The 21,200-nt window shown below is 44.0% G+C and overlaps 2 protein-coding genes across 3 annotated transcripts; both read left to right on the top strand.

Moving 5' to 3' along the window:
* The first annotated feature begins 1,419 nt into the window (after positions 1-1,419).
* On the top strand, positions 1,420-1,761 carry LOC132591879 (uncharacterized). Its single transcript, XM_060272422.1, has one exon. The coding sequence runs from the start codon at positions 1,420-1,422 to the stop codon at positions 1,570-1,572; it is 153 nt and encodes a 50-aa protein (XP_060128405.1). The 3' UTR covers positions 1,573-1,761.
* Positions 1,762-1,786: 25 nt separating this feature from the next.
* MKKS (MKKS centrosomal shuttling protein) lies at positions 1,787-9,660 on the top strand. Of its 2 annotated transcripts, none has more exons than XM_035110081.2 (4): positions 1,787-2,781; positions 4,679-4,854; positions 5,405-5,515; positions 7,833-9,660. In XM_035110081.2, the coding sequence occupies exons 1-4, from the start codon at positions 1,788-1,790 to the stop codon at positions 7,974-7,976; spliced, it is 1,425 nt and encodes a 474-aa protein (XP_034965972.2). In that variant the 5' UTR covers position 1,787; the 3' UTR covers positions 7,977-9,660. The 2 variants fall into 2 exon arrangements, with proteins under 2 accessions (XP_034965972.2, XP_034965971.2); XM_035110080.2 differs by having other exon boundaries at positions 7,533-9,660.
* The last annotated feature ends 11,540 nt before the right edge of the window (positions 9,661-21,200 follow it).

Raw genomic sequence — 21,200 nt, 5'->3', positions numbered from 1 at the left:
TACATTTTCATACAGGGTGTCAAAACGGGATGCGGGCACTGATCAGATCTGTAATGAATGTGAAGCATTCCAGCTGCGGTTCACCAGCAGCCTTTGCAGAGCTGCTGCAAATATAGTTCTCCATGCATAATGCATAGAAGCACATGCCTAACCTAATTTTTCTGAACCTACCTGTCTGCAAGCTTCAATATTTATAACTGAAGGTTGTTTTTTTTTAAAAAAAAACATCATTTCTGTAAACGTAGGAAAAAAGAGGTTTGCCATCAATATTTTCAAATATAAGTGCAGTCCTTCCAGCTGTTTTGGCTAATTTATACCGGCATATTATAGCGCACCAACATAAATGCAGTCTTTATGCACAAGTGTGTCTTAAACATTGTCTTAGGGTTTGGTTTTAAATCTGCTGTAGATCTTCATTGGGCTCTTGTGTTGTGTTTCTTTTAATCGCATTGTAATTATATCTGCAGGAATTGGGGTGGGGATGAGAATAGAGCAGGCATAGGCAAACCTGGGGTCTCCAGATGTTTTGGGACTACAACTCCCATCATCCCTGACCACTGGTCCTGTTAGCTAGGGATGATAGGAGTTGTAGTCCCAAAACATCTGGAGGGCCTCATTTTAAAATGGCCCAAATCAAAACCATAAGGGAGGAAAAACATAGTGGTCAGACTGAGTCCAGCCCAAAGACATATCAGGCTCCTGAAAAGACCATTAAAGTCTATGCCATTCAGCTGTGCCCCCTAACATCTTGTCACTGGGGCATGTTGTGTCTAAGGATTCACACTAGTATTTCGTTTTTCTAGCAGTTCCCTAGCATAAACAGGATGTTTCCAATTTTTCACACACCTTGCTCGTGCAGCCAGAGTTATGGGATACCGGATTGCATGGTTTGCCTCCTGTCGAATTCATGATAGGACTTTAAATGAGCCCAAGCTGTGTTCAAAAGATAGGTAGAGTGATCTGTTTGGCATGAATAGTCTTGCTAAGATGTGAGCTGAGAAAATGCGTGATTATTTCGGTCACATTTCTGCTTCGTACGCCAAAATATAGGTGAAATGAAGCCCTGCAATTCAAAATTAGGGTGTTTCCTTGGCTGGTTACTTTGGTTACTGTTTCTCCCTCCCAGCATTTTAAAAGAACATGGGATTTTTGCATTGTGCTTGCATAACCGATAATACAGGGAAGGACTTGTGAGGGCCTTTTAACCAGTTTGAATGCACATGATGGTATAATCACATACACTATGCTGAGCTGACCTGCTGTTTGCCCGCGGCTCTCATTGAATAATATCTACAACAAATACAGTATGTAACTGTGCCTCTAATGGCAGCCTCATTCACCACCCGTCTCTTTTTTTAAAAAAAACCTGTAGGTACGCTTCACTTTGTTCATTTGAGTTTCGGAACGTGAACGAAAGAGATGAAGAAGATCAGCTGGATTCGGAAAAACTGGCTCCTCGTGGCTGGACTGTCATTTGTTGGTGTCCATCTTGGGACCTATTTCATTCAACGAGCCGCAAAGTCCTCTGCTAAATCAAGCTTGGAAATTAAATCAAAGGGTCTTGACGAATGAAGCAATCTCTGCATCATCACATTGGTAGCTAACATAGCAAGTGTGCATTTGTTTTGTCACTGACTTCATAGTTGATTAAATGTGCTTTGTGGAAACGGAAACCTATCCTTTTTCTTCTTCTTTTCCTTTTAACATTTCCATAAATACCGGGAAGAAGAGACAGCTGTACAGGGTGTAGTAAGTCCTGACTGGAATCTTACCTGGGGGGGAGAAAAATGTCTCGCCTCGATGCTAAAAAGCCCTCATTATGTACCAGCGAACCTTTGACTAAGGAAGCCGTTAGCTGTGTTCTGTCTGTGTTCAGTGAAATAGTCAAGTCTTGCTATGGCCCCACAGGTAGGTTTAAACAGCTCCACAATGGTATGGGAGGATATGTCCGCACCACATCGCAGTCATCCGCGTTGCTCGGTGGCCTCTGCATCACCCACCCGGTGCTAAGACTTCTGACAGCCTCCGTGCAGAGTCACCTCTCGTGTTTTGGCGACTGCGGCTTATTCACGGCCATTCTCTGCTGCAGCCTGCTTGAAAAAATCCGAGCCTTGAACGTTCCTCCGTGCACTTCCATTAAAATCAGCCAGCACCTCTTGAGCCTGTGCGTCGACTATCTCTCATCCGAAGCGTGCGGCTGTAGAATGCCGGTGGATTTCGGCAGCTCCAAGATCCCTCTCTGTTTGGTGCGCAGTGTGCTGACCAGCAAACGGGCCTGCATGCTTAGCAGGAGCGAGGCAGATCATATCAGCACTCTGGTGCTAAAGGCCTTTGTGTTGACCATCATCCCACAAAACACGGAGAGCAGCGTTGCGTTCGGGAAATGTCTTTATATACCTGTGAAAGCTAGGAGAGCTATGGATTCTGCGGTCTATCCTGGACTTCTGATTGAAACACCCGACTTGAATCTGACCGCAGAGCTTCCCGTCAGAACAGCTACTTCGTGCGCAATCAAGATGGCGCTTTTCTCTCTGTCCCTGTCAGGAGACTTGTCCGACACGGGAGAAGGAGCCATCTTTGTCCATCGAAGAGTGTGTCTGGAAGCGGAAGTCATAGGCCGGTTGCTCAATTTAGGCAGACAAATGGTAGACGATGGTGTGAGCCTTGTGGTGTGTCAAAAGGTTATCCACCCAGCCTTGAAGCAGTACTTGAAGGAGAAACATGTTGTGGCTGTAGAAAGAGTTGGGGCGGCAGTGATGGAGCCGCTGCAGCAAATGACAGGTAACGAGCAGGTTTTTGTTCTTTTCCAATCATGTGAAAGACTTTAAAAAAAGAGGTTTCGATCTTGAAAGATTCATGGTTTGTTTCTCGGGGAAGAGTAATGCTATAAGCAGAATTCTTGCTCATGACAATTCCTCCGATGCGTTGCATTCCATCCCCATGTGTTGGTTCATTAATGAGGGTGCGTCGTTCAAATATACGGCATGTAGCTAATGGTGCACATGGCTCTTCATTGGCTCTGATGATGCAGCCCAACTACGATGATGTATATCAATTTAATAGACAGCAATAAGGATAAACAGTGATGAGGCAACCCAGTTTTTGTAGAATTTGTCTAGCTATCAAAGGTGAGAAGGTGTTCAGCCTCTTGAGAGAACTTGCTTGCATTCTCCATTTCCCTTTTGTACCTGAACTCACCAGCAGGGTAGTTTTCATGGACGTAGCAAACCGACGTCTGGACCCGTGGTTCCCAACGAGGGGCACACGCCCCACAGGGGCGCTATTTGATTTTTAAGGGGGGTAATTTGGAAGCATGTTTAAAGTAAAGGTAAAGGGGCCCCTGACCATCAGGTCCAGTCGTGTCGGACTCTGGGGTTGCGGCGCTCATCTCGCTCTATAGGCCGAGGGAGCCGGCATTTGTCCGCAGACAGCTTCCGGGTCATGTGGCCAGCATGACAAAGCTGCTTCTGGCAAACCAGAGCAGTGCACGGAAATGCCATTTACCTTCCCGCCGGAGCGGTCCCTATTTATCTACTTGCACTTTGATGTGCTTTCGAACTGCTAGGTGGGCAGGAGCTGGGACCGAGCAACGGGAGCTCACCCTGTTGCAGGGATTTGAACTGCCAACCTTCTGATCAGCAAGCCCTAGACTCTGTGGTTTAACTCACAGCGCCACCTGGGTTTTTAAAGGGGGGTAATTTGGAAGTGTGATTTTAAGGGGGGGGGTAATTTGGAAGCTTGTTTAGACCTAGTTAATGGCCTTTTAGGCTTCTTCCATGTGAAAATAATAAGAATAATTGAATAATAAGAATTATACGTCAAAGGGGCAAGCATCAGGATTTTAGAGATGCTTAGCTGGGGCATGGCCAAAGAAAGGTTAGGAACCACCAGTCTAGACTGAGGCTCCTTAAGAGGGCACATAGTGGTACATATAACTGACGGCAACATTTTTCAGCCCAGCTCTCTCTAGGCAACCTTGTGGGCAGAGGAACTAATGTGAATTGTTTCCTTTCGGAAAACCTCCTCTCTTCCTTTCTAAAACCTCCTCTCTTCCATGCAGGCAAGCACGGGCCCTTACTGGAATGCAAGGATCTATTATTTATTATTATGATTAATTTTTAAAGTCACTTTATTTAGCCCAGGGCAACTCAAAGCAACTTACAACCAGACAAAAAAAAACAACCCCAGACAATAAACCCCACATTAAAACCAAGAGGGAAGAGAAACACATCCCAGCTAGGCGAAAACACTGAGGGACGGCTCCAAGCAGGACAAATGAGGGGGGTGGCCTGGGGAGAGGGAGGCGGAAGGGGGCATGACCTCTATGGGAAAGTCTTGAGGGCCAGGTAAGAGAGGTGAGGGGCCACATTCCCCCAGCCTGAAGTTCCTCATCCCTGGGCTAGAACCCAGCGAAAGAAGAATAAGAATTAAGAGAACCATATACAAAATGATATGAGCCCACCCCTACATTTTTGAAATACGTTTTTGCCTGGCGCCTCGAGGTGTCTAATGAAGGCGCTAGCCTGGAGAGAGCATTCTGCAAACAGGGAGCCACTGCAGAAAAGGCCCTTTCATACTTTTGCCTATGAAACTTGTTCAATTCACTTGGGTTGCAGGCAATGCTACGCGCAATGTTCGTGAGATAATGCCATGCCGTTACTTCCCCTCCTTTGAACAGGTTCTCAGCCAATGCCTTCTTTGCAATTTCTGTCCCCTGCTTGCTATGGCCGCCTGAAGGACTTGCGGGCCGAGTCGTTTGCTTCAAAACGGTTCCTGCATCTAATCCCTGACAACCCGGTTGTCTGCAGCTTGGTGCTCTGTAGCAGGAATGAAACTGCATGGGAGGAGCTGAGGGTAGGTGTCATCTCTTTAAATATCGGCTGCAATGCCTATTCTTGGAGAAGCGTTGAGGGGATGCATCATTAAAACAAAGGAGGCAGTTTTCGAGCAGTAATGGCCTTATGCTATCGGGAGGCACAACATTGCGTTTAAGAGTGAGGTTTCTTGAGCTAATTTGCATAGGTAGCAAAATTGGCGGCAGCTGAGCGAGACTTTTTGCCTAAATCAGCCTTCCCCAATGTGTTGCCTCCCGGTTGTGGTTGGTCTTGGGTTCAAGTCTCTGCTTAGCTGTAAAGGTATCCGGGTGACGTCAGCGAGTCAGGACTTCGCAGCCTCAATCAGCTCACAAGGTTGTTGTGGACAGAACGGGATAAGCCTTATGTCTGCTACACAGAGCTCCTTAAGGGAATGTGGCGGATGCAAATACAATGAGTGACTGGCTTTTTGTTTTAGGTAGGTTGCATAAGGAGATCTCCACTTTAAAACCATTTCTTTATTTCACCTGGATTTTTCTTCCTCGGCTTAAAGAACAATGACAACAGGAAGTTCTTTGCTTCTTTCCTAGCTGGCTTGTCAAACGGCGGAGCATGTTTTGCAGTTAACTGTCTCCAACCCCTGGGTACTGTTAGGTGGCGGCTGTACAGAAACTCATTTGTCCTCCTACATAAGGCACAAGGTATGCTGAGATCTGCGTGGCTTTTTAAAGCTGCTTAATGCACTTAAATCCGCTCAGAGCATTGAGGGTTATTGGTTTATTGGCGGAGGTGAAACACCTTACCGAGGCTCTAAACTCCTACGATTCTTAAAACCCTGTATGGTTTGGGGATTTTGTTGCTGCCGCTGCTGTTGTTTAAATCCAAAACAGCATGGGTGGGCTCCCAGGATGGGTGAAGCGAAGGAAGATGCTCTCGCCTTCCTTCTTTGTTCCCTTGTCAGCTCAAAATTGCCTCCCACACAGAGAAAACTCCAGCACAAAAACCTTCCCAAGTTGTTTTCATCCCCCGTTGAGAGTTAGGGGAGAGGAAGGCATATAACCTCCCCCTATCTTCCACCTCTGCCCTGCTTGGGAAGGGTAATTTTGGCCTGGAAAATGACGAGAGAGAAAAGCAGGTTCTCCCCCACCTTGCAGATATCTTCTCTGGTGCCTGGATTACAAAGCACCACAGATATCTCTGTGTTACTGAGTAGTCTGAGCCGTATCGTCCTCAAGCCTGTATTGCTCTTTTTTGGGGGAAAAAAGTAAACACACAAGCACTTCTTAAAATCTTATCCGATCAGCACATTCTAGTGAAATGCCTCAGCCTCATTTACTCTCCTATCTATTTCGTTCATTCTTCGGTATTGCGTAAATGGCTTTTTGAAAAATTCTTTTCCTGCTGTAAATTGAAACTGCGTGGAATGATTTTGTCTTCATAAAGATGAGACATTTCTTCATCACTTATCTGATGTGTAGTGTCTGAAACCAGTCTGAGTCATAAAATTAATCCATTACTTGTATTATTACCATTAATAATAATTCAGAATGAGCCCCGAGTAATATATTATTATTACTATTATTATATTTATACCCTGCCCATCTGGCTGGGTTTCCCCAACCACTCTGGGCGGCTCACAGCATATAACGAAACATACTAAAACATCAAACATTAAAAACTTCCCGATACAGGGCTGCCTTCAGATGTCTTCTAAAAGTCAGATAGTTCTTGATTTCCTTGACATCTGAAGGGAGGGCATTCCACAGGGTGGGTGCCACTACCGAGAAGGCCCTCTGCCTGGTTCCCTGTAACTTCGCTTCTCGCAGTGAAGGAACCACCAGAAGGCCCTTGGCGCTGGACCTCAGTATCTGGGCTGAACGATGCGGGTGGAGACGCTCCTTCAGGTACACTGGGCCGAGGCCACTTAGAGCTTTAAAGGTCAGCACTAACACTTCATATTGTGCTTGGAAACACACTGGGAGCCAATGAAGATCCTTTAGGTGGTCCCGATGGCCACTCCCAGTGGTGAAGGTGGTTCTGTTGGATTGCAAACCACCTGAGTCTCCTGCTGCTGAGTACACAGTCTTTAACCGTTTGGATCCCGACTTAATCATACTCTGAGTAAAGCTATTAAAATAAGAGTACTTTCATCAGTCATCGTGATTATTATTTTTATTGTAAATTTAAAATAATACAGAAAGAGGAAGAATAAATAATCATTAGACTGTCATGACGGACTTTGATTTCATTAGGTTTACTCTGAGTATGACTAAGTCTGGAACCACCCCAGTGACATTTACGAATAAATAAAAGTGAGTGGAATTGTAATTAACATTGTTTTCCAGGCAAAATATTAATTTAAGACACTTGCATTCTAAAAATAATGCTATTGTTGCTTCTATGGCTCTAACCCTATACGGAGGCTGTAATCCTATGCTCATTTTCCTGGGAGTAATGCAGCGAGACGTACCTCTAAGTCAGGCACCCCCAAACTCGGCCCTCCAGATGTTTTGGGACTACAGCTCCCATCATCCCTAGCTAACAGGACCAGTGGTAGTTCCAGAACATCTGGAGGGCCGACTTGGGGATGCCTGCTCTAAGTAAACAATGCATAGGATTGCTCTGCACGTTGAATATCTTTGTTTTGTATCTTCATCATAACATACTAGATCATGGAGTAACAACAGTTTTCTTAACCCCACCCCCTTCCTATTTTAGAGTTGTGCTGTGACATGCAGCACCTTGGAAAATTTGTGCTGCTCTCGGCCAGAGTTCCAGTTGGTGGCCGATGCCTTTTGCGACTCGCTAGAATCTGTGTCTCGCTGCCTAGAGCATGACAGCGGTGACGTTCTCACCGATACAAAATGGGGACATTTTTGGAGTGTTCCACCTGATGTTCCTAGTGGGTCCGATTGGTCTGACGTCGTAGTTCAGAGGTGCGGCTGTGGCCTTTGTGACCTGCAGCAAGGTCTCGGTTGGAAGATCCTGCAACACCGTTCTCTTCCTTTCCCCCCTCAGAGTTGTGTTAGCGAGTCTTCCATAACCTCCACCGACAATCCCGTTCTGGACTGCTTTGCGGCGAAAAGGAACGGCCTACAAGTTGCCGTCGAGACAGCCAGTCTGCTTTTAGATCTGTCCTATATCGTGGAAGATCGTGATTAGGTTTTGTTTGCAAGTGTTTCTGCGTTCCACATGTGCTTGCATTCAGTGGTTTCCCCACCCCATCCCATCTCCTTGCCCCCACTGAAAAACCTCTTGAGGGACCTGTCCGGAAGAAACATTTGACTTCGCACAAGGAGCTGCAGTTGGAAAAGTACGTCAGCTCCTCCCGCACAACTGAAGGCTCTTTGCACATGCACAAGATCTTCTTTGGATCACTGCCTCCATCCTTAGGATGGTTGCTTTCAAAAATGGGAACAGACGGCTGCAGAAATTGGAACAAATCAAAACATGTATTTTTTTCCTTTTGAAAAAAATAAATAAATACTTATTTAATAAATACATTGTAATAAAACCTTTCTCTAGGAAGTTTTACAGACTGATGGGCCAGAATGCAGCGATGCAACGGTGGCAGTTAATGGAGGTTTGTTACCTTACTTGGCTGATGAAATAACAGCTTAAAACCATCCGATGGGTTAGTCATGTATTAAAAGCAGGTTACAAAATGAACTGTGTGTCGCATGCAATGTCAGCTGTAGAATTCCTGTATGGCAAGGCAGCTCGGAACATTGGATGAATCTATAAAGCCAATATTAGTAAGGGGACGCTTCAATTCTGCTAAAATTGTCGAAAAATGCAAAAGGCGGTATCGAACGATGCACAATTTCACTGGCATAATGGTACCTCCATTTTCTCTCCTCCCCCTTCTGTGGGAACAGGAGAGAGAAAGGAATTTCCATCAAGGGCATGGAGGTCTGTTGAGCAAGTGGAGCTGGAGTTTTGTACACAGCCCCAAATCTCTTTTCAGGCCTAATTCATGATGCAAACATCTAGCTTTTCCTGATGTCGTTTATGTTTGATGGTTATATTTTGTCAATAAAATGACATCTCTTCTGCTTGCTGCTGTTGCCAATTTCTTTGTAGGCCAATATGGATGGTTTCCTTACTAGAAATTAAGAATAAATCTTGTGTGTGTGTGTGTGTGTGTGTGTTCGTTCCTTATAGGCTTTTAAATTAGCCATTTTGAATCCAGTAATGCTGTATGGTTGAAGATGGGATCTGAAGTAATAATCCCATATATTATGTTAATTTCCTCAGATAATTATCACCATACCTGAAACCTAGATTTCAAAAACATGATTCACCCGTTGAAGGCTGCAGTTGTACAGTCCAGAATTAAAATACCTAAATGACACCCATGATATTGCAGGAAAAGTAGAAGTCTGGGAACACAACCCTTAATTGTTGAACAGACTTTTGATTGAGAAATATATGCATTCTTTGCTGGCCAAACAATCTTTAAACGGAACCAGAGTTCAGAGGTTTACCAGCAGCCAGAGACTTAAATATCTGCACTCCAACAGCTGAATCAAAACCCGAGAGGGCTTTGTAGGTGAAACTCTTAATGGCTCCCTGTTCCATATGTCAGCCACATTTTAAAAATAAAATAAAGGTGATGATCAAAAATGTACAGGGACCTGTTGTTTAAGAGGGGAGAGAGTTTTTTAAAAAAATCCCGTGGGACATGACCTTCCTTAATGGAGCTCTAAATAAGAACAGAAATTATTTTCTCACAATATCCATTTTTAAAAAAGGCAAAGAATAGAACAAAACAGGTTGCTACAAATAACATTTTTTTATTTGTCCAAGTGGAAAAAGTTGCCTCTATTTTTGGAACCTTGGTGGGTTGGGGGGGGGGGAGGCGTGCTGGAACATCCTAACAAATATTCGCTTGGTCACTTCGAAAAGCATACTGTACCATCTGGCAGCAAGCAGTATGATGTCAAATAATCCTACTAAATAAAAACAAAATCAGCAGATGGGGAAGGGACGTGTAAACTTACTGCTGGCTTCTTTCTTTTTAAGTATTGATGTATTTAAAGCAGGCCTGATTACTATAAACAACTGCTTTTGATTTGCAATTTTTGAAAGGGAAGGATACTGCCATTATGCAGACAACATCCACCTCTTGCCTTTCTAGGTCCAGCATTCTAGTAAAACTGCCCTGAGACCTCCAGGTATAGGGTGGTATATAAATTTAATTTAATAATAATAATAGGTATTGAACTTCATGCTTGGCACCAGTTTCTTTCATAGCCCATGCCATACAGTTCCAACAGATTTCATCCCCATGGGAGGCAGGAATGTTTGCTCTCCTCCAGCTCCAGAGGATGGCATGAGTAGGCATTTGCCAGCGTCTGCAAACCAGCAGAAGGCCCCCTGCCCTAACATAACGGCGCTACCGGTGCCACTTCCTGCAGAAAACACCAAGAAGATCAGTGTGCAGCTAAATAGAATTGTTGGTTTGTATGTCTAACCCCCAACTGGGGGGGATTTGATTTTTAAGGGGGGGGGAGACAATTCAAGAATGAGTTATTAGCAGTGAATGCATTGCATTTATTGCATTGCGGACAATATGATCAAGCTAGGGAACTATTGATTAAACCACTATTGGCAAATCGGCCGGGTCAATCTGAAGCCTACTATACCAAATATCTTCTGGATGACAAGTCCAGTGATATCACAGTGGCCGTGGCAAAGTTAGTTTCTTTCAGCAGTCATACGAATCAAAGATCAACATAGCCATGACTAAACAAATACCACTTCGGTCTCCCTTCCCTGGGGAGTTGTCTGTTTGAATCTGTATTTTATTCTGAAATGTCTCGGGAGGAGGGACCCAGGTGGCGCTGTGAGTTAAACCACAGAGTCTAGGGCTTGCCAATCAGAAGGTCGGTGGTTCGAATCCCTGCAACGGGGTGAGCTCCCGTTGCTCGGTCCCAGCTCCTGCCCACCTAGCAGTTCGAAAGCACACCAAAGTGCAAGTAGATAAATAGGGACCGCTCCGGCGGGAAGGTAAACGGCGTTTCCGTGCGCTGCTCTGATTCGCCAGATGCAGCTTTAACGCCGGCTCCCTCGGCCTATAGAGCGAGATGAGCGCCGCAACCACAGAGTCGGACACGACTGGACCTGATGGTCAGGGGGCCCTTTACCTTTATGTCTCGGGAGGGGGCATCAGGATTTTAGAGATGCTTAGGTGGGGCATGGTCAAAAAAAGGTTGGGAACCACCGGTCTAACCTCCTGGTTAGGGGAAGGGTACCATGCCAGAGGGCACCCCAAATCCTGGAGCTTGCACTGCTCCCCCACTTTTATTTATGTCATTCTGAGGATGCAATCTGCAAGTCACCAAGAGTGTTGGGGAAGTGATGTGGAGTAAGAGGGAAACCATCGCGCTGGGGAATGAGCTGGTTGTAATGTAGCTTGCACTTGAAGATATCAGTGGAAACTTCCCTGTCTTAATATTTGTATTGCAAGGACCTTGTGAGGTTTGCTGGAGTCAGAAGCTAGTGCTAGAGCAGAACGTGCTCAGACTTCTGAACAGTGAGTTGCTGGCCCGGGTCCTTTCCTGGAACGTACAGTGTGTGCTTGTGCAGAAGATAATCTAGGATTTGTTGCTTCAGAGACGGAGAGGTCTTATTCCCTAGGTGACATGTTCTCTTGAGAACTACTAGTGCTAGAGAAACTTGTGCAAAGGCATGAGGAGAGAGGCGGGGTACAAAGCGCCCTAAAAGGGCCCCGATCCCAGGGACACTGAATGCCAGTGCTGCTTTTTGAGGTTTGCACACACACAGAAGCACTCCCATGTCTAGCTATCGGTACAAATCAGTCAGCCAGAAATGTAAGAAGGTTATGCAACAGAGATATTTAAACAGGTCTCCAATTTTTCAAAGAACAGTTCAGCTGTCTACCTGTTTGTTTGTTTTCTGTCGAGTGTGACCTCGACAGAGAAATAGACATTGGGGGGGATGATGATTTTGCAATGAAAAATGTCAGGAACTCTCAGCACAGCCAGAAGAATCGCAAAGTGACTGCTGTCTCTTCAGCAGTTCCTACTTTTCCTTGTTTGTATGAAACTAGGCTTCTTCTTCAGACTATTATGTAAGCCAAACCAGAGTGGGGAGGTATTTTGGGCATCGTACAAAAGCCCAATATGAGACCTGCAGGTATAGGGCGGTGTATATAAATTCAATAAATAAAATAAATAGGGAGCGGTACCATGTTACAAGCTGACACTTGGGCCCTGCCAGTCAACCTGGAAGTTTATTCTACCCCCTTTTCTCTTTCTGTTCTTCTTTTTCATCAGGCACTCAACATTTCATGGTCCCCGAGGATTCCCAGTCCCAACTGGCCTGTTTGATGGAGGTGCAGATTTAGTTTTTGCAACCTTGGAACTGTTCTGTCTTTTGCAAAAGCTCAGATTTCCACCAAGCATGGCAGATCTTCCAACTGCTGGCTGGTAAAGTTTAGGACAATAGGGCTTCCTCTTCCCTCTTTCTCAGGACGCCACTTACAAACGCCCCACTTCACTGTGTGGTCCATCCTTTGAAAATATCTCCCCATCTCCATCCCCCCACCTGCCACACTTCCAATTCCCAAGCAAGATCAAACAGTTCTTGCAAAGACTAGTTTTCTGCCTACATGGGACAAGTTGCTTTCAGCGTCCCTTACCGTAAACTAGGTCTGAATTACTCACGCAGGGAAACTTTTTGTCTCATGTTTCTTTCGATTTGAATAAAGGAAGCAAGAGTAAGACACCACTTTGTGTGATTCAAATCGAAGCATATAATTAAGTCTGGATCTTCTCAGCACTTGGATCTTCCCTTCCCACTTTCTCTTTTTTTGACCAACAATTTTAGTAGCTGTGAGTAAGCAACCTACTTCTCCTGCAAAGGGGAGGTGCTCCCCACTAGATAGAATTTTGGGGGTGTTTGTGTGCGGGGAACGGAGTGAATCTAGATTAAAGTTGCATGTCTGGAATTTCTGAAAATGTCTTAGAAAATGTCAGGTGAAAAGCCCTTATCGTTTGGGGAGTTAGAGAGGCTGTAAAAATATGGATATCTGGACACACACACACACACCCAAAAAATGCTAGCTCCTGATGATACAGAAGGCAATGATAAGGTCGGAAATGATTGATACAAGTAGGATTTGCAACAATCTGTTGTAAGGCGGAGTGCTACACATTCTATTGCACCTCCCTGCCCGTTTTTGGTCCGCCAACTGCCAGTCAGGATTCTGTGCCCACTGAGCATGCTCAGTCCTCATCCACCTTTTTTTAAAAAATTAACAAACTATACATTTTAGGTTTATACATTTCACTGACTTTACAATCCTTTTGACATTTCAAAACTTGACTTCCTCCTCTTTCTGCAGTTCCTTAAATTTATTCTTAATATCTTCTGCATATGCAAATTAACTTAGTTTGCTCATTATTTATTTATTTATTTATCTTCTTTAAATGTATACTCCTAGGAAACTACAGGTTATCACAAAAATCCTGCCAATGTTTTTATCTACAATTTACAATTTATCTGTAAATATTCAAGAAACCATTTCCACTCTTTTATAAAAAGTTTTTTATCTTGATTTCTTATTCTTCTGGTAAGTTTCGCCATTTCTGCATATTCCATAATTTTTTGTATCCATAGAGTCTAGGGCTTGCTGATCAGAAGGTCGGCGGTTCGAACCCCCATGACAGGGTGAGCTCCCGTTGCTCGGTCCCAGCTCCTGCCCACCTAGCAGTTCGAAAGCACATCAAAGTGCAAGTAGATAAATAGGTAACACTCTGGCGGGAAGGTAAACAGCGTTTCCGTGCGCTGCTGATTCACCAGAAGCAGCTTTGTCATGCTGGCCACATGACCCGGAAGCTGTCTGCGGACAAACGCTGGCTTCCTCGGCCTAAAGAGCGAGATGAGCGCCGCAACCCCAGAGTGGGACACGACTGGACCTGATGGTCAGGGGCCCCTTTACCTTTACCCTTAACCTTCTTGCTGCTGTAGTAGCATACATGAATAAGTTTCTATTACAGTTTAGGTAGTTCTGTACAGTGGTACCTTTGTTCTCAAACTTAATCCATTCCAGAAGTCTGTTCCAAAACCAAAGCGTTCCAAAACCAAGGAGTGCTTTCCCATAGAAAATAATGCAAAATGGATTAATCCGTTCCAGACTTTTAAAAACTATCCCTAAATCATGAATTTAACATGAATTTTACTATCCAACAAGACCATTGATCCATAAAATGAAAGCAATAAACAATGTACTTCAGTCACACAATCAATCCATCAGTAGCTGAACTGGGTTCCACACAGTCACAAAAACCAAATGAGTGCCGCAAAAACAAAAACGCAAAATAAATAGCAAAAACAGACAGACCTGAGCATAACACTCAAAACGGAGGTGTGGCATGCAAATCGGAGCACGTTCGGCTTTTGAAAAAAGTTCGCAAAAAGTTTGCAGTGTTTGGGTTGCAAGTTGTTTGAGTACCAAGGTGTTTGAGAACCAAGGGACCACTGTACAGTTTAGGTCGTGAAATGTATAAACCTGAAAAGCACACTGTATTTTTCTTTCCATAAGACACATTTTTTCCTCCTAAAAAGTAAGAGGAAGTTTCTGTGCGTCTTATGGAGTGGATGTGTGGTCCCTGGAGCTGAATTGCCCAGGGGCTAAAGACAGATCATGCTTTTTTAAAAAATAAAGAGCTAAAGGCTAACAAGAGGGAAAGAGAAAGGAACCCGCTCAGCAGCTGATTGCAAGAGATCTGAGAGGGAGGTAAGGGAGCTAGCTCCCTTCCCGGCCCCTCCCGGCCCCTTGCCTAGGCCTCAATTGTTGTCTGCAGAGGGAGACATATAACTGGTTGATTAGATTGTCTGGAAACTGTAGAAATGGGTCCCTTTCCTAGAGAAGCTGCAGAACTGCGAGTTGAACCCCATGAAAAGAGGATTTTTTCCCTTTGCAAGGAAACTCAGCAACTTTGAGCTGATTCTAAAAAATGGAGCTTTCCCCCTTTGCAAAAAAGATGCACAGCTCTGAGCTGGACCCCCCCCCCCAAAATGGGGCTTTTCACATTTCCAAAAAAAGTTGCACAACTTTGAGCTGATCCTTAAAAAATGGAGCTTCCCCCCTTTGCAAAGTAAGCTCCCTCAAGTATTTAATGGGGGGAGGCAAAGGCCTCTAGGCGTTGGCTGCTATGCCTAGGACAATACAAGAAAGCAAATTTTTTTTTCTTGTTTTCCTCCTCTGAAAAACTAGGTGCGTCCTATAGTCAGGTACATCCTATGGAGCGCAAAATACGGTGAATAAAATTTAGGGGGTGGGAAAGAAAGCGAGGAGGAGGAAGCAACAAGTGAAACTAAAGCCCATGATAGGAAGGGCAAACTCATTTTGCATTTGTTTCCATCCTCCTCCTTGTTTCATTATACAAAGGCAGCACTGAGACTAGGAAGGAGGCAGCTGACATTCAGTGCCACCCTCTGCCCTGCTCAGGCTGGCAGGCAAGTGAGGGCAGACTGATCTTGGTGGGGCAGGGCTTCATTCGCCCTAATAGACCAGCATCCGCTGCCTCTGGGAACCTGCAGGAAAACAGGGAAATGCCTGAGAAACTTTCTGCCTATCTGCTATTTGTCCACCCTTTGCCTTCACCCCCAAGTGGGAGGAAAAAAGATATTGCAAAACATACCCACATCACAAAATGTGTTTGCAGTTTTAGGTTTGCTCTTTAAAGAAGATTGTGATCATCCTCAACTGAAAGCTGATTCCCCCCCCCCCCCCCCGGCCGGGAGCGAACCTATCTCAATGGAATCGGATAAAAATCCACAATGGAACTTTGCCATTTATTAAACAGATTTCATATTTGTTGTGCGAATTGTACCAATATACGTGTGTGGATATGTTTACCCTCTCGCAGGGTCCGGGATGAGTCTGGAGTGCTATTTGCCAGTCTCATAAGCACCAATTCAATGCATTGATTTCCGCACCCTGCTTCTGTATCTTCTCTGGAGGCTGAAAACGGCGAATTATTATTATTATTATTATTATTATTATTATTATTATTATTATTATTATGTGCTGAGCAATTAGCACCGGCGGGTGCAATGACAGGGTGTTTGCATGTTTGCATTTGAAGCTGAAACCAAATATTTGCACAGAAGGCTTTCCCCCTCGCTAGCGCAAAAGCATAGCTCTGTTCACTGGGAACCTTAGGAGAGCTCTGTGGCCATCTGCTTAATTAAAAATGGCTACTAAACCGAGGGCTGGGGAGGAACCCCAAAGTGTGCTTTAGATGTGCTCGGTAAACAGCAGGTGTCACTGCTTCCTTTTGACATGTAGAGTTGGGGAGATCGCTCGCCAAGAGATTAATTTCCTAAATTATTGATATCCTATTACCATTAGTACATGTCAAGAATTGCTTAACGCTTCTCTACCGGACGGTGTGATTTCAGCTCCAGTTAACTCCTTAAAAGAAGAAGCAGCGGAAGAAAATGCTTCCCCCCCTCCCTTGTCTCCCGCCTCCACTTTTACTGCTGAGAAATCATCCGTTTCTTGTGGGATGTAATCCACTGTTACAGTCAAATGCAACATTCCTTATTCCCCCTGCATGTGATCTGGGAGGTGGGTGTGGCCCTGTCCGACTCCATAAGAGCCAAGTCATGCAGCCATTTTCTTAGGCTAGTCCACCAATATTGGCTGATCTTGCTTGCTATTTTGTTGCTGCTCTCCTGCAGCTATTTTGTTCTATTAATGTAATTTTGCTGTCTGCTGGCTCTCAGCCAGTAGCCCATGAGTTCAGTATAATAATAATAATAGTAATAGTAATAGTAATAATAATATTTATACCCCGCCCATCTGGCTTGGTTTCTCCAGCCACTCTGTGCAGCTTCCAACAAAATATTCAAAATACAATAAAACATCAAACATTAAAAACTTCCCTAAACCTTCCCTAAGCCTTCAGATGTCTTCTAAAAGTCAGGTAGTTGTTTATTTCCTTGACATCTGATAGGAGGCTGTTCCACAGGGTGGGTGCCACTACCGAGAAGGTCCTCTGACTGGTTCCCTGTAACCTCACTTCTCGCAGGGAGGGAACCGCCAGAAGGCCCTCGGAGCTGGACCTCAGTGTCCGGACAAATTACACTTGGTAGCAAATCCCACTGCCGAACAGCTCTTACTGTCAGGAAGTTCTTCCTAATGTTTAGGTGGAATCTTCTTTCTTGTAGTTTGAATCCATTGCTCCGTGTCCGCTTCTCTGGAGCAGCAGAAAACAACCTTTCTCCCTCCTCTATATGACATCCTTTTATATATTTGAACATGGCTATCCCTTGATCTAGATGCTATGCTTCATTTTTTATTTTTTTGCCCAAGTGTAGTACTTTACATTTTTCCTTGTTAAAATTCATCTTGTTTGCTTTGGCCCAGTTGTCCAATCTGTTAAGGTCATTTTGAAGTGTGATCCTGTCCTCTGAGGTATTAGCCACCCCTCCCAATTTGGTGTCATTTGCAAACTTGCTCAGGATGCCCTCAAGCCCATCATCCAAGTCGTTGATAAAGATGTGATGCTCAGGGCGGCTTTGAGGAGGGCAGCAAGAGAAGGATGGCATGAGAAGCCATGCACACTTCGATCCCAGGCCCTTGGGGTCGCGGCTGTGATTGAAGGGCACATGACGTCATTCTCACACCACCCTCCCAGCGCGGCTTTGCGAGGCTGGGTCGCCCTGCCAAGAGGATATTGCTGGCTTTAATTACTGACTGTGTTGCAATCCTATTCGTCATGTAACAGCAGGGTAAGTAAAATAATAAAACATACCCAGAGAAAGCAGCAAGAACAGCCTATTTTGAGCTGAGTACCAGGAAACTGCTCTAAGATAAAACTAATATCTCCTCAAATAAATAAAAGGAAGGGGAGTAATGTTCAGAGATCCTATATATATATATATATATATATATATATATATATATATATATATATACACACACACACACACACATACACACACACACACACACACACTGAATTTTTTCGTCTATAGGACGCCCCCATGTTATTTTTTAGGGGAAAAACTAGTCTTATACATGGAAAAATATGGTATATATATAATTTTTATTAAATTTTCTGTTTTGCAATTTAGAATGTTCATTGAGAAAACCTTACAATCTCAATGACTCCTTCTCTTTCCATGGTTCATTTTGCATAGCATAAATCCCTGTGTATTTTATATAAACTAAACCATTCAGTATTCCATTATTACATCCATCAAAACTTATTTACACTGTTGAATTTATCTTCATGCTGCCAACGTTTTCAAGTGTACACAATTTCCCCCCTTATATTCAATAAACATTTTCCAATCTTCTTTAAACGTATGTTCTTCTTGTACTCTTGTTCTATATGTTAGGTCTGCAAGCTGTGCATATTCCAACAGTTTAAGTTGCCATTCTTCTTTGGTTGGGACCTTACTCGTTTTCCATTTTTGTTCAGTTCAGAGATCCTCACATGCAATGGACAAATGTGGACATCCCCTATCAAATCACTGATAGGTGCTTTTACTGCTGACATTTGCAGTGTGGATAGTGTTGTTATATAGCTTTGCCACTAGGTGGCGCTGGATAGAGTCAAGAGTTTCCTGTTGTTGCTCTGTCCTTCAGTCAGCAAGACAATAAAGTTCTTATCTAGCTTCCCAACTAGATTCTTCTCTAAGCCCTCCATAACGGGCAGCTATAGGGTAGTGCATGCTATTTCTGTGGGCAGACCAGCCTTTCTATATGCAAGTGGAGATGTGTTCCACTGGTACGCCAAAATCTGTCCTCCAATTTCTCAAAAGTTATTTTCATCTGCAAAAGAGGCTTCTCAGGGCACTTTAGAATAGCCCTGAAAATTATAAAATAAAATTATATATATTAGAATTCTGTGGGCATGGGATTGAGGTGACTTTATCGTTGCAAATATCTCCCCTTGATATTTAATTTTCTGCATGCAGGGAATGGTCTTTTACCTTTCTCACTGCGGGGAAGAATTCAATCCTGTGAGCTCTCTTCTGTAATCTGAAATAGCAAAGCTCAGAGACAAATTTGCCAAGAGAGTAAGAATGAGACCTCATTGACTCGAATTACTGAGGCATTCTTTATATAGAAGTGGAGCAGATTAAATGTCCGCAAGGATGAGCCATATTCATCAATTGGATTAGGTCTGGAGATTTTTAAAGAAGCTTGCTTCAGGGTACTGGGTCAAGGCAATTATTTACTTGAGGTGAAACTTTAACAAGGGGTAAATTACATAGAGAGCAGGTAATTTAAACTGGAATTTTTTGGGGGGGCACCTCTCTTTCTCCATATTTCTGATCCAGTCCTTATTTCCTCAGCCTTAATTTCTCCATTTCAGTTTTTCTCTGTTTCTCATTTTCCCAATCTTCAATTCAGTTCTCCAAATCAGTTTGTGATTTTTTTAAAGAAGTCCACACGAAAATTAAACAGCATTTTAGTGCTATGTCCCCTGAATATAAACATTTTGCATGCATTTTTGCCTAAGACTCAAAGCAACTTCCCCTAGTATAAAACATGCTTGCATCTTTTATATATATTTATGCAAACTTCCCTCTGGCGTATGCATTTTGAGAAACATTCCTTGGCTGCAGAACTGCATTGCAAAATTCAGAGAAGTGTGGATTTTGACGACTGGCTGTGTTTCGGTTTGTGTGTTTTTCCAGAAAAGCACAAATGAGGCAGAATCACCTTTAAATGCAAAATAAATCAAATTCTCCTCCTTGGGTGCTAACCATTAATTGAACAGCATCAGCTAACACTTGGGCGGGGGAGCGGGGAATAATCATTTTCGTTGCAGTTATGTGTTGCGTTCTGTCTTGGGCCCAGTCTTATTCAACATCTTTATCAATGACTTGGATGATGGGCTTGAGAGCATCCTGAGCAAGTTTGCAGATGACACCAAATTGGGAGGGGTGGCTAATACCCCAGAGGACAGGATCACACTTCAAAATGACCTTAACAGATTGGACAACTGGGCCAAAGCAAACAAGATGAATTTTAACAAGGAAAAATGTAAAGTACTACACTTGGGCAAAAAAATAAAAAATGAAAGGCACAAATACAGGATGGGAGACACCTGGCTTGAGAGCAGTACATGTGAAAAGGATCTAGGAGTCTTGGTAGACCACAAACTTGACATGAGTCAACAGTGTGATGCAGCAGCTTAAAAAGCCAATGCAATTCTGGGCTGCATCAATAGGAGTATAGCATCTAGATCAAGGGAAGTAATAGTACCACTGTATTCTGCTCTGGTCAGACCTCACCTGGAGTACTGTCTCCAATTCTGGGCACCGCAGATCAAGAAGGATACAGACAAGCTGGAACGTGTCCAGAAGAGGGCAACCAAAATGGTCAAAGGCCTGGAAACGATGCCTTATGAGGAACGGCTTAGGGAGCTGGGTATGTTTAGCCTGGAGAAGAGAAGGTTAAGGGGTGATATGATAGCCATGTTCAAATATATAAAAGGATGTCATATAGAGGATGGAGAAAAGTTGTTTTCTGCTGCTCTAGAGAAGCGGACACAGAGCAATGGATTCAAACTACAAGAAAGAAGATTCCACCTAAACATTGGGAAGAACTCCCTGACAGTAAGAGCTGTTCGACAGTGGAATTTGCTACCAAGGAGTGTTTTGGAGTCTCCTTCTTTGAAGGTCTTTAAGCAGAGGCTTGACAGGTATATGTCAAGAATGCTTTGATGGTGTTTCCTGCTTGGCAGGGGGTTGGACTGGATGGCCCTTGTGGTCTCTTCCAACTCTCTGATTCTATGATTCTACGTCCCAGCCTTGCAAGTGGCGCAGGGCTGGCTGGGGTGGGTGCTGTGAGCAGCAGCCCCCCCCTCAAATTCACCCAGGGCCAACGCCCCAGGAGCAGCAGTGGCCCCCTGATGCTATGCCCCTGCCTCTACTGCTTCACGGTTAGGCATGGGCTTTAGACCACTTAGAAAGTCTTTTTGTGACGGCTGTAAAAGGCTAGAATCTCAATAATCCTGCTCATTTGAACACACCCCTCAATTCTAATATGCCAGATTTCTCAAAACATCCATAAAACAGGATTAGCCTGCCTTCTGCTTCCCCCCAAATAAATGAGAATTTAGGCAGCTTTGTTCACACACAGCAGCCGTCAAAGCATTTAAGAAGGTGGCAAGACTCAATTGCATATGTCAGAACTGGAAAATAAACGTGCAAATCTGCTTAGAACTCATCCTTCCCCCTTTTCTCCCATGAGGCCTTGTAGACATTTTGCAGATTTGTAACATCTTTGACTCTGGCTCTGGGCAAAGCAAAACCCCAGTCCAAATCTTAACTTCACCCCTTTATTTCTATTCTTTTCAGCAAGGGGGCATTGGCCTGCAGCAAGAG

This window comes from Zootoca vivipara, chromosome 3, assembly GCF_963506605.1.
Source record: "Zootoca vivipara chromosome 3, rZooViv1.1, whole genome shotgun sequence".
NCBI classification, from domain to species: Eukaryota; Metazoa; Chordata; class Lepidosauria; order Squamata; family Lacertidae; genus Zootoca; species Zootoca vivipara.
Note: the sequence above shows the minus strand (reverse complement) of the source record. Positions and strands in the feature narration are given on the sequence as shown.

Coding starts and splice junctions, on each gene's coding strand:
- LOC132591879 (XM_060272422.1), top strand. CDS start 1,420: ATGAAGAAGATCAGCTGGATTCGGAAAAACTGGCTCCTCGTGGCTGGA.
- MKKS (XM_035110080.2), top strand. CDS start 1,788: ATGTCTCGCCTCGATGCTAAAAAGCCCTCATTATGTACCAGCGAACCT. Junction 2,782..4,678: donor GCCGCTGCAGCAAATGACAG/GTAACGAGCAGG, acceptor TCCTTTGAACAG/GTTCTCAGCCAATGCCTTCT. Junction 5,516..7,532: donor CCTCCTACATAAGGCACAAG/GTATGCTGAGAT, acceptor TTCCTATTTTAG/AGTTGTGCTGTGACATGCAG.